The 13,308-nt window shown below is 40.6% G+C and overlaps 1 protein-coding gene across 3 annotated transcripts in view; it reads right to left on the bottom strand.

Moving 5' to 3' along the window:
• Positions 1 to 13,308, bottom strand: part of LOC149223527 (uncharacterized) — a 363,518-nt gene that overhangs the window by 147,220 nt on the left and 202,990 nt on the right. For all 3 annotated transcript variants that reach the window (XM_089385853.1, XM_089385852.1, XM_089385851.1), the window contains one exon: positions 4,337 to 4,497. In XM_089385853.1, the coding sequence (XP_089241979.1) occupies positions 4,337 to 4,497 (161 nt within the window). The remainder of the gene's footprint in view (positions 1 to 4,336; positions 4,498 to 13,308) is intronic.

Genomic DNA, 13,308 nt, shown 5'->3' with positions numbered 1-13,308 from the left:
AGGATGGAACAATATTGTTGCCTTGAAGCTCGTTTTTAAGGCTTAAACTTGTAACTCACATCTTGCAGCTCAAATTAAGCTCTGTTATACCCACAGTAACTCGGATTGAAATGTAGAAGCTCCAATATGAAGCAGTGACATAGTAACTGGAATTGAAGTGTAGGAGCTCCAATATGGAACAGTGTTGCTGCCTTGAAGCTCGGTTTTAAGGCTTGAACAATGCTCAGATTTAGGTGAAGACTTGACTATTGTCTGCTCTCTAGGCTCGAATCTGTGTTTTGTTGTGGCTCAGATAGTGAAGCCTATTACTTACCTCGGACTGTGCATTAACATAGTGCTAGGTCATCTGTGCACAGACCACTATTTCGGATTGTGTTATCATCACCCTTGTGATCTCATTAGCCAGGACTGAAATCCTTGTGGGCTAAGCAGTGAATACAAGGAAGAGAAATAATGGATGCCCTAAAGAAGATAAATTGTTGAGTTTGTACATTGAAGCAACCTTGAAGAAAATCTAGAAGCAGTCATTGAGAAGTCTTCTTAAGCATTGCTTGGAGCATTTTGGTGAAGCATTGATTGAATACTTGTTGGAGAACTATTGGAGCATTATTGAAGTTCTTGTTGAGCTTGTATAAGCCTCTTTGTTGAAGCAACCTTTCGAAGATTTAATTGAAGACCTCATTGAAGACCATGATGCATTGAAGACATCATGAGGTGATTTGGAGACATTGCTTGTGTACAATGAAGTGCAGTGGCGATACCTTCTAATTGACAAGATTGTCATTGATGATGTTGCGTGGAGGCTACAGTGAAGCTCCTAAACTCAAGGTTGGTTCCTTGGATAAGATAGGGTCGAAGCCCTAGAGGTCGGAGCCGCACTAAAGTCCAAGTAGGTGCTTGGCACATCCCAAGTTGGAGCTTGGGTGTCTTCATCAAGGGTTGTAGCCTTACCTATATTGTACTTGATTCATTATAAATATTATATTAGTAAAAGCATTTATTTCTATTGTTCATTTTATGTTCTAAATATAAGTGATCTAACTAGTAAAAGTAACAATTGAAAAGAAATATTGATTCACCCCCCTCTCAGTATTTCCAACAAAATAATTAAAAATACGCTAATAATCTAATTGAGACACTTTTAGGTGGAATTTCCAAAAACAATTTATGAGTTATGAAGAATTCCCGTGTTTTAGCATCTCCACAAAATTTCGAGACTAGAACACCTTCGATGCTACAAAAACTAACATACTAAACAAATCAAACTCTTCCTGCCACCTGCAGCTAGAAAATCGAACCCCTGTCTAGCAATTCGAACTGCCTGGCCAGTGTCTATGCAGACCTAGAAGAAATTTGCTTAGACTCCCTATTAATTGCGAAATTTCTGCCTCTTTGTCTCTAAGCCTTTGATCTGATCAAAATAGCTTTGGTACCATGTGAAAATTTCCTTGAAATGTAGCAATTGGAATTAATTCTTCTAACTGATTAAATTATGTAGTTTATTTTGTTACGACAAAATAACGAATTAATCACACTGCAATTTCTTCACAATAAAAAACACTGCGGAAATAAAATGATGGAAACTAAGAAATATAGAGCACACACACAAAAATATGATATTGATATTTTTGGACAATTGTCCCCGAGAAAACTCAATGCAAGAAAATCGGTGCAGCAGTTGAGGGTTTTATTATTATGCAGCAATGAAATTCTAAGTACAATAAAATGGATGCCAAACTGGCAATCCTGTTTGAGAGAAATACTAGCAAAATTAATGAGGGAATTTTACCCTTCTCCACAAGAAATCCTAGCTCAGTCTGGCCACTCGAACTAGCTAACTCAAACCCCTCTACACAACTTCTACATAAGCCTTGCACAGTCACCCACACACTCTACCTGGATTTGCCTCGAATCTGCCTCTAACTGACTACTACTGCTCTAGAAATGATCCTTCGATCCTCTAGAAAATTATCCAGGTTCTGGACAATTGAATCCACCTCCTTCTCAGCAAAATCGAATTGCCTCCTTGAGGCTATTGTGCAACCTCCTGTGGAAATAACTCGACCTCCTCTCCCGACTCTCTGGAATTGGAAACTTCCTCCGGAATCACTATTTCTGCCCCTCTACATCCCTTCTGGCTCAAACTCTCTTCCTGTGTTTGACCTCTATAGTTGGATAGCTCAATCTGCCAAGGAACTCACACTACTGGCTTCTTTCTTATGTGTTTTGCTCCAACCCCATTGACCTCCTCTTATAATCTCTCGTTGGCTCACCAATGACCATGATTAAATCCTCATCAATGGCTAAGATCATTTCTGAGTTGATCCATGTGAGTTTCTAGAGAAATCTCACATTTCTCAATTAATTCTTGTTAATTAATCATTTTCCCTAAGTTAGACTTAGGAAAAATTTAATTACTGATTAATTAACTTAATTGAGCCATCTCTAGGTGTTTTCTCCTGAAACATTTTCTAGGTTCTGGAGCTCTAGTGTTTCTAAGCCTCTCTGACCAAAGTTGAGACTACAACACCTATTTGATGGTACAAAACTAGCATGTATTACTTACGAAAAAAGAGTGGTATTAGTGATAGTGCTACTTTTCCTTAGTGGTCATTCAACCTCCCTTTGTTATTCCAAGGGACATCTTCAAGGGATAAGATCAAACCCTCTAGCATCCATGATCAAAGTATGTATGCCCCTTGATACAAGTGGATGTTCTCACTCTCCCAAATCCCTATTTCCTCCATAATGATTGTTTCAAAAAAAAATTCCAGCTTTCTGTCACTAGAAGTAAAAACAGAGGCAGTGAGTAGAAAAAACACCTACTACCAAAGTTCTATTTGTTATGTTGATTCCACCAGCTAGCGATATCTTGGGAGAACCATCTCAGAGGCTTGCCCTCAAACTTGTTTAAGACCAAATCCCATATATGTTTTGGAGACATACCCAATTCCAAAGGGATCTTACTCAAATATCTTATAATCTAACTAGGCTCAATAATCTTCCACCTTTTGACAAGCCAATCTGGAAAGTCCTCTCTCATGGTAATATGAACCTTCATGTTCTCTTCAAATGCACCTACTGCTTTAGCAAAGATGTCCAAAGTTCAAACACTGCGTTGTTCCTTCAATAGAGGTTTGGTTGAGTTTTGGGACAAGATCAAAGTCATTCACAAAACAAACATTGTGTAATTGATCACCATCTAAAAGAGGACTGACTTAAATATGCATCCATACTGAGCATCTTCAAGAAGATAACATAGTGCAGTTGTGATTCTGCTCTAACAACATATAATTAGGGTCTAGGGGGCATCCTTGCTAGATATATCTTTCAAGCGATATTGCCTCTAACAAATGGCCATTAAAATAGACTCTGGTGGAACCATTTCACATAAGTATGCTCATAACTTGAGTTAAAAAACTCCTAAATCCCCACCAGAAGAACATTTCAAGCATGAAATTCTTATCAGAGGCCTTGTCCAAGCCAATCTTCAAGAAGAGAATCTTTTGGTTAATTTGCCTTGCCTATCTACTACTTTCCCAAGTAATAATAAGATTGCCTAGTATGAAGTGGTCTTCAATAAGAATTGTTTGCTCATGTAATACAAACTTCACAGTCATATATTTGATCCCTTTGGCTAGAAATTTAGCTAGGAACTTGCAAGAAGCACTAATCAATGTAATTAGTCTCCAAACATCCGTTGTATCCCTTTTCATGCCTTTAGGTATAAGATTGATTAGTCTTGCATTCACCTATTGCCCCATTTACTCCACCTTAAAAGCTTCTTCATGTGTGCTTATAAGATCATGACCAATCATGGCCTAGAGGTTCATATGGAATTCCCAAGAACGCCTATTCATTCTTGGGGATTCTTGCTTATCCATATCCTGTAAAACCTAAAAAAAAAACTCCTTAATCAAGGGACAAGATAGGAGAGACCATTGAAATTTGGGAACTTTAGCAAGAACAATATACATGATGAGTTCCTTGGGCTCATATCTGATCAAATTACAACCACCCGAACTAAAGATTCTATGGAAGTGATTTCAAAAATTTCTAGGATACATGTACTATCTAATGACTTTTAGCATAATCTGCAACCATAGAATGTTTATATATGCAAGAAAATTGATATCTTTGATTCATTGAGATGTAAAGTCCATATTACTAGCAAGTTTGATGAGTTGATTCACTCAAGTGCATTTGACATAATATCTGACCAGTGAATTCATGGCTAATCAAATAAAGGTGTTCAAGGGAGCCAAAAAAAATGCATGAACATACCAAAACAAATAATGCATATAAAAGAATGAAAAGCAAAAGAAAACAAACGAACCTGAGCTTTCTAGGGATGGAAACATTCACTATGAACAAGTGATCACCACGTGCTGAAGGATTTCTAAGCTTAGGAACACCCATATTTCGCATGGCTAACTCTTCACCTGGTTGCGTCCCTGCAGGAACTTCAAGATCCTTGAATCCATCCACAGTCTCCACCTAATCATGACAGATTTGCATAATCAATTGGATTAGAAATAGAGGCAACCCACAGTTAAATGATAAAATATCGTAATCAGCACAATAAGTTAACAGCTAGACAATGCACTAATTACCAGGAGGAATCATCAGAGTGCAGAGATTAAAACACAGGAACATTTAAACATTAAACTACATCTATATGCACACGTAAAATTAGAAAGCATATATTTCAGTTAGTAATCCAAATATGGACAGTAGAAGCTGACAGAACAAAATTTGTATTTTAGGACAAAAACAGCATACAAGCAGATAATTATAAGCCCCATCCAAAAAAATTATGGAGACAATGTCCATTAATACAATAGATGTTAGGAAACTTCCCATACCATTAAAATCAAACCACAAATTTGGCAGAACCTTTTAAATTCAGCATATTGTGGAGAGTACATTAAAGAAAAGATTAGAATGCCTACTATCTGAGTTCTTTGTTTCACATATATAAGGTGAATACTCCATTTGAATTTAATGTGCAAAATATCCCAATCAGAGAAAATAGTGTCAAGCGTTACATTCTTTTAGAGATGTCAACAGTGAATTTGCCCCAAGAAAATTCAGCGTTGAGTTCCAGGCCCATTCACGAGTACATTTTGTGATCATAGATGAACTTCTCCAAAGTTCAACTTGACTGATTTGGCCTCGACAATGTGTGGATACATTAGGGGTGTATCCAACATTGAGAATTCATGAGTACTTTGATCGAACTAAGTACATGGTTGGATATCTTTATTTCCAAAGTTCTCTTGCATAAGTTTTCAAAGCAGTGTTCTTCACTAAGTTGCCAGGAAACATGGGTATGGGGACGGGTACGTCACTTTTTGAAACAGGGTGCATGGTTTGCCGAGGATATATACTATATTATAGTTTATATATATTATATATTATATAAATTATAATATATATGAAATTCAAATTATGAATTTTCAATTTTGAACTCCTCCAATTTACAACAAGAAAAACAAAACATTGAATATTCACATTGAAATTTCAAATTTAATATCAATCAGAGAGATATGAATCATGATAATGTGAAAATTCCTAAACCGGAATTCCTACTACAGCAACTAATGATATTACTCCTACTTGTTAAATTCCTTTAAACAAATTACTTGCAATTTCCTACGACAAATATCGTAATACATACACTGCAGCCTTCACTTAATTAAATTATATGCAGAAACAAGAGACTGAGCAAGAAAGAAAATACAACACAAATGACACTGTTATTTTTGGACAAATGTCCCCGGAAAAACCCAATGCAGGAAAACCGGTGCAGCAGCTCTGAGGGTTTTATATTATTAAGCAGTAGTTTCTGAATACAACTCTGGATGCCCTCCCGACAATCCAGTTACAAAGAAATACAATTGGCAGAGAAGAATTGTGAGATTACCTCACTCTACCCGGCAAATCCCGACTGTTTCGGTAGTTGAATCAACTGTCCCCGGCTACAACTACGCTACCCCTGGGTGGAGATCTCTAAGGCTCTACATCGGCTCAACTGGGAAACATCTTGCCTTCTGGAGCAGTTTCTAGCCCTCCTGGCTCAGAAATGTCAACTCCTCTGCAAAACTAAGACTTTTGTGTGGGTGACTGAGCTGCCTCCAAGTGAGCCCTTCTGGCTCAGCGTCAAGCTCTGCATGGGCCCTTCTGGCTTAGCGTCAACCCCTCTGGTGTCTCTCTACCTCTCTTTGTTGCGTATCCTGGGCTCTGGAGAAGATACTCCAACCCAACTATCCTTGCCCTTCTATTGCAAGAAATCTACTTGATCAGAATTTCCTCCTGAGAGCTTCTCACTTCAGAAATTCGATCTCTTGATCTCTCAGTGTGTTTTCCAAATGACTCTCAAGCTCCCTTAAATAATCTTCCTGTTGACATTCAACGACCCATATTAAAAGCTAATCAATGGCTAAGATCATTTTAGCTTCATCTTCATCTTCTTCTAGAAGTTACACCCACAATTAATTTAATATTTTTAATTTCCTAAGTTTAGACTTAAGATCCCATTAAAAATACTAATTATTTTAATAAAATTGTCTCTGGGTGGAATTTCCCAAAACACTTTCTAGGCTCTTTGGAATACATGTGCCCAAGCCTCCCTTCAAAATTTGAGGCCTAGAGCCCATCCGATGCTACCCCAAATCAACACTCCCTCTTAGCGAGGAATGTGCTCTAGCAATATCCTGTTGCTGCATATTGCTCTGACTCTGAAGCATCGTCCTCTGCATTGCTAATGCCTAACATGTTGTCCACCAACTATTGCGCTATTGCTGTAATTGTACTGTTGTTGAAACTGCCACTGTCAACACTACATTCGTACTACAACTCCCTCTCAAGTGTTGCATTTGTGTTGCTGCTAGCAGTGCCATTACCAACTCCTACTGCACTGCAAACTGTTTCTTATAGCAACGGAAAAACATCCAAAATTGTTGAACTAACTGTGTTCAGTGTGATACCACGTGAATGTTGAAGACTGACTACTGCTAGTCTCTGTGCTAACCCACTGAATCTACTGCGCTATTGTTGACCTCTACTCTTTGCCATCTGCACTATTGCCAACTCTACTCTGCGATGTTCAGCCTCTGTCGCTCCTAGCCACTGCAACTATCTCCCCGACACCCCTCGGCAACATCCAACACTATTCCATCCTGCTACTTATGATCTGGGCTCCCATAGCAAGGTATTGATCCAAGAGGTGGACTCCTCAAGGATCTTGCCCATCTATAGCTCTTTCAAACTATAGCTCCAAATCAGCCCACCTCCCTCCTGGAGGTATCTCGGCTGTCATGGTGAACTCCTCCTCTTCGATCTTCACGGGCGCAGCTTTTGGATCATGTTTCTCATCATTGTCCTTCTTCCTGAGAGGACACTGGGATGCATAGTGACCCATCTCGCCACATCTAAAACACTTCACCTTCAAGACGTCCTTCTTACGTCTCCATTGCTCATGCTATCCCTTCAATGTAAGGGATACATTATCCTCCTCCGCCTTGGGCTTCAACCCACTGCTGTTGCTACTTCCGTCAAGTTTGACCTTAACTAGGTCTCTCCTCAGCTCCTCTTGTTTTAGCACTGCCCACATCTCATCCCAATTAGGCAATGCTGCTCTGCCCAGGATACTCTAGACAAAGACTTGCCACTCATCTAAGACAGAATTGAGGGCCAGTCTAACTAACTCTGAATCCTGAGGTGTATGCCCCATAGCAGACAACTCATCACGGATTTCCTTCAGCTTCGTGAGGAATGGATCCACATGCTCTCCCTTCTGCATCTGAGCAGATCTCAACTTTTGTTCCAAGTAAATATTTTGCTGCTTAGAAGATCCATGATATAACGTGGCCAAGGCATCCCACATCTCCTTAGCAATCCCTCTGCTAGCAACGTGACACACCACATGATCCTTGACTCCATCTAGGATCATCCTCTTGGCCTTCGCCATCTCAACTCTGTACTTCAACGGATCTGCATCTGTAGGGACAACCACCACACTGTCGATGTATGTCTTAAGGGAATGCTCATCTAGAAGGAATGACATTCTAGCCTTCCAGATGATGTAGTTGGATGCTCCGTCCAACCTGTCCTGATCCCTCAAGCCATTGGTTGCCATTTCTGCCACAAATGTCGAAAATATCCTCTCTACTTCTCACTGTTGCTGCTCAATCAATGAGAAAACGAACTTCTTGGTGAGAAGTCTTCTGAGGAAAAATTCCCTCACAGTGCTTCTCTCCTCTTCTAACATATTTCTGCCCAGCAAAAAGGCCTACAGAAAAACTACGTCCCACCAGCTCCTCCTCATGCTGAGACTTCAGCGCTACTCCCTTTGCCACGACAAGATCTCAAACTAGAAGTCCTTCTCTCTGTCGAATCACTCAGAGAGAGATTGCCTCGAAATTCATCCCTCTGGCTAGGAGTGCGCAAACCCTCTGGGGTTCCGAACTACTACCTCCTACAACTTTTTCGATCTCCCTCTTCTGCTCAGCGTTGGGTTCTTTGGCACTGTTTTTCTTGCTTCACCTGCACTGCTCTGATACCATGTGAAAATTCCTGAAACAGAATCCCTACTACAGCAACTGATGATATTACTCCTATGTGTTAAATTCATTTAAACAAATTACTTGCAGTTTCCTACGGCAAATATTGTAATACATACACTGCATCCTTCACTTAATTAAATTGTGAAAATTTCTAATCCTCAAAGAACCCCTACTGTAGTAAATCTGAATCTACTTCACCTACTTGATTTTAATTACATTCATCAAGTTATTCTTCTAAATACTAAAGTAAACTACTTTTGCAGCCTACACTACTTAAAATTTAATTACATGAAATAAGGAAACTGAGCAAAGAACAAAATACATAGGACACATTTATTTTTGGACAAAATAGTCCCTAGAAAAACCCAATGCGGGAAAACCGGTGCTGCAGCTCTGAGGTTTTATTATTATGCAGGAGAAAATTCTGAATACAAATCTATGATGCTCAACTAGCAATCCTTTACAGAGAAAATACTGGACAAAATACTGGTGAAATAATCTCATCCTGTCACTAGAGAATTAGTGACTGATCCTCAGCTCTGGAGGCTCTGCGTCACCGCTCCTGGGTATTACGTTGCCTCTCTGCTCTGGATCTTCTGCTGGCTAAGAATTCGACTTTCTTGCCTCCAGACTTACACCCTGGCTTCCGACACTTGAACTTCGAATTCCCTCTACAGAAACTCGACTTCCCCTCACCGACTGCGCTTCCTTTGCGTCAGCCCTCCTCTAGACGTCTTTATGTCCTCTCTCTGCCTTGTATTCTCTGAAAAGTCCTTCTCCCAGAATCTCACTGCCCCTCTGCTACAAGATCTCCCCAATTGATTTTCCTCTTGAGAACTTCTCATCTCAGAAAATCGATTTCCTCAATCTCTGTGTGTCGCTAAATGAACCCCAAGCCTCCTTATACTTTTCCTATTGAGACTTCAACGGACGAGGTTAAGTCTCTAATCAACGGCTAAGATTAAAACATGACTTGATCCACCTTCTAGATCATTCTCACCCATATGTTGATTAATACCCATTAATATTTTCATTTTTCTAAGTTTAGACTTAGGAACCCCATTAAAAATATTAATTATTTTAATAAAATACAATCCAGGTGGAATTTCACCAAACGGTTTAGGGGTTCTTTAGAACTCATGTGTGTTAGCCTCTCCACCAATTTTCAAGGCTAGATCGCTTCTGATGCTACCAAAAACTAACACTCCCTCCTAGCAAGGAAAGTGCATTAGCAACAATGTCCACTTGCTTGATGCTTTGTCTCTGAAGCACCTCCTTTCTGCATTGTTGTTGCCACCAACACTATGTTGCTGCCCATGACACTGCCACTGCCATTGTTGCATTTGTACTACAACTCCCTCTCAAATGTTGCATCTGCTATTTTGTTAGCACTGCCACTGCTAACACTGCATTCGTACTACAACTCAATTGCTGAGAGAAGCAACTAAAAAACATCCAAAATTAATTGAACTTAACTATGTTCAGCATAATACCATGAATGTTGGAATCTGACTGCTCTAGTCTCTGACCCTTTGAATCTTCTGTGCTGCTGCTGAATTATGCACTACTACCAACCTTGCTCTGCGCTGATCAGTCTCTGGTCTCTAGCTATCTATCTCTCCAAACAATCCACTGCGTCATCTGACACTAAGTCCATCTCGCTATTGCTGCATCTTGGGCTCCCGTAGCAAGGAATTGATCCAAGAGGTGGACTCCTCAAGGATCCTGCCCACATGTAGTCCTCCCGACTACAACTCAATATCACCCCATTTCCCTCCTAGAGATGCGTGGGAACTCATGGCAAACTCATCTTCGTCAATCTTTAATGGAGTAGCCTTAGGATCATGTTTCTCATCCTTATCCTTTTTCTTCGAAGGACACTGGGATGCATAGTGGTCCATCTCGCCACAACTGAAACATTTCACCTTCGAAATGTCCTCCTTCCGCTTCTGTTGTCCCTTTGATGCTAGAGCTATGTTCTCCTCCTCCTCCTTGATCTTTGTGCCACTCCCACTACTACCATTGAGGTTGACCTTTACAAGGTCCCTCCTTAATTCCTCATGTTGAAGGGCTTCCCACATCTCGTCCCATGAGTGTAGTCTTTTACTACCCAATATGCTTTGGACGAAGACTTGCCATTCATCCGAGACTCCATTCAAGGCTATCCTCACCATCGCGGTTGAATGAGGAGTTGACCCCACTGCAGCAAGCTAGTCTCTAGTATCATGAAGACGTTGAAGATAGGAGTTAACCCCTTCTCCCTTCTGCGTCAATGTCCGCAGCAACTTTCATTCTAGGTACATCTTCCATTGTTTGGAAGAGCCTTCATACAGTGAAGACAAAGCCTCCCACATCTCTCGGGCTGTATCCTTTCCCTACAAGTGTGAGACCACATGATCTCGAATTCCATCGAGAATGATCCTCTTCGTTTTCCCCTATTCGACCTTGCATTTCTTCCTTTGATCATTGTCAGTAGGAACAACTACAACACTTTTGATGTAGGCTTCGAGATCGTACTCCTCTAGCACAACTAAGATTCTGGTCTTCCATATGACATAGTTGGAAGCTCCTTCCAACTTGTCCTAATCTCTGAGCTCATGCGATGCCATCTCACCCAACTGCCGAACTAACTCCTCTAGTCATTGTTTAGCACTGCTCAATTGCATAGCGAGTGAGAAATTCGAACTTTTTGGCAAAAAAGTTCTCTTAGGAGAAAATTCCCCTTCTATGTGTCTTTGCTCTTTCTCGACGGATTTCTGCCCTAACAGAAACTACGCCCTTCAAGCAATGCGTTGAGGCTCTACGTCATTCCCTTTGCCTCTGCGAACTCACGAACTGGAAATCGTACCTCTCTATCGACTCTCTTAGAGATATTTTCTTGGAATCTCTGCTTCCCGGCAAGGACTGCGTAATCCCTTCAAGGGGATTCGAATCGCTGCCAAGTGCAACTTTTGTCGTCTCTGCTCAGCGCTGGACCTGCTCTTCCTGTTTCAAAATCAACCCTCTGATACCATGTGAAAATTCCTAATCCTCAAGGAACCCCTACTGCAGCAAATCTAAATCTACTTCTCCTACTTGATTTTAATTACATTCATCAAGTTATTCTTCTGAATACTGAAGTAAGCTACTTCTGCAACTTACACTACTTTAAATTTGATTACATGAAACAAGGAAACTGAGCGAAGAACAAGATACATAGGACACAGTTATTTTTGGACAAAATAGTTGCCGGAAAAACCCAATGTGGGAAAACCGGTGCAACAGCTCTGAGGGTTTATTATTATGTAGGAGAAAATTCTGAATATAAATCTAGGATGCTCAACTAGCAATCATTTACAGAGAAAATACTAGACAAAAGACTAGTGAAATAATCTCACCCTGTCACTAGAGAATCAGCGATTGATCCTCAACTCTAGAGGCTTTGCGTCACCCTTTGATGGCTTTTGCGTAGAACTGTGTCACCCTAGGCAGCTTCTGCATCACCCCTCCTGGGTATTACACTGCCTCTCTGCTTTGGATCTTCTGTTGGTTGAGAATTCGACTTTCTTGCCTCGAGTCTCACACCCTAGCTTCCGGCACCTGAGCTTCGAATTCCCTCTGCAAAAACTCGACTTCCCTTCACTGACTGCGTTGCCTCTGCGTCAACCCTCATCTGGACGTCTTTTTGTCCTTTCTCTCCCTTTTTTTATCGAAAAGTCCTCCTCCCGGAATCTCACTACCCCTCTGCTGCAAGATCTCCCCTATTGATTTTCCTCCTAAGAACTTCTCACCTTAGAAAATCGATTTCCTCAATCTCTCTGTGTGTCTCTAAATGAACCCCAAGCCTCTTTATACTTTTCCTGTTGAGACTTCAGCGACCGAGATTAAGTCTCTAATCAATGGCTAAGATTAAAACATGACTTGATCTGCCTTCTAGATCATTCTCACCCATATTTTGATTAAAACCCATTAATATTTTAATTTTCCTAAGTTTAGACTTAAGAACCCCATTAAAAATATTAATTATTTTAATAAAATACAATCCGGGTGGAATTTCACCAAACGGTTTCTGTTCTTTAGCACTCATGTGCCTTAGCCTCTCCACCAATTTTCAAGGCTAGATAACTTCCGATGCTACAAAAAACTAACATAAATTATATGCAGAAACAAGAGATTGAGCAAGAAAGAAAATACAACACAAATGACATCGTTATTTTTGGACAAATGTCCCCGAAAAAACCCAATGCGAGAAAACCATTGCAGGAGCTTTGAGGGTTTTATATTATTAAGCAATAGTTTCTGAATAAAACTTTGGATGCCCTCTCGACAATCCAGTTACAGAGAAATACAACTGGTAGAGAAGAATCATGAGATTACCTCACTCTACCCGACAAATCCTGGCTGTTCCGACAGCTGAATCAACTGTCCCCAGCTACAACTATGCTGCCTCTACGCAGTAACTATGTGGGCCTGCGTGGAGCTTAGTTTCTGAATAGAACTTTGGATGCCCTCTCGACAATCCAGTTACAGAGAAATACAACTGGTAGAGAAGAATCATGAGATTACCTCACTCTACCCGACAAATCCTGGCTGTTCCGACAGCTGAATCAACTGTCCCCAGCTACAACTATGCTGCCTCTACGCAGTAACTATGTGGGCCTGCGTGGAGCTCTCTGAGGCTCTGCATCAAATCAACTAGGAAACGTCTTGCCTTCTGGAGCAGTTTCCAGCCCTCCCGACTTAGAAATGTCAGCTCCTCTAC

The sequence above is a fragment of the Pinus tabuliformis genome, chromosome Q (assembly GCF_031772625.1).
Source record: "Pinus tabuliformis cultivar Carrire ecotype Pingquan chromosome Q, CPIR1, whole genome shotgun sequence".
In the NCBI taxonomy this organism is placed as follows: Eukaryota; Viridiplantae; Streptophyta; class Pinopsida; order Pinales; family Pinaceae; genus Pinus; species Pinus tabuliformis.
Note: the sequence above shows the minus strand (reverse complement) of the source record. Positions and strands in the feature narration are given on the sequence as shown.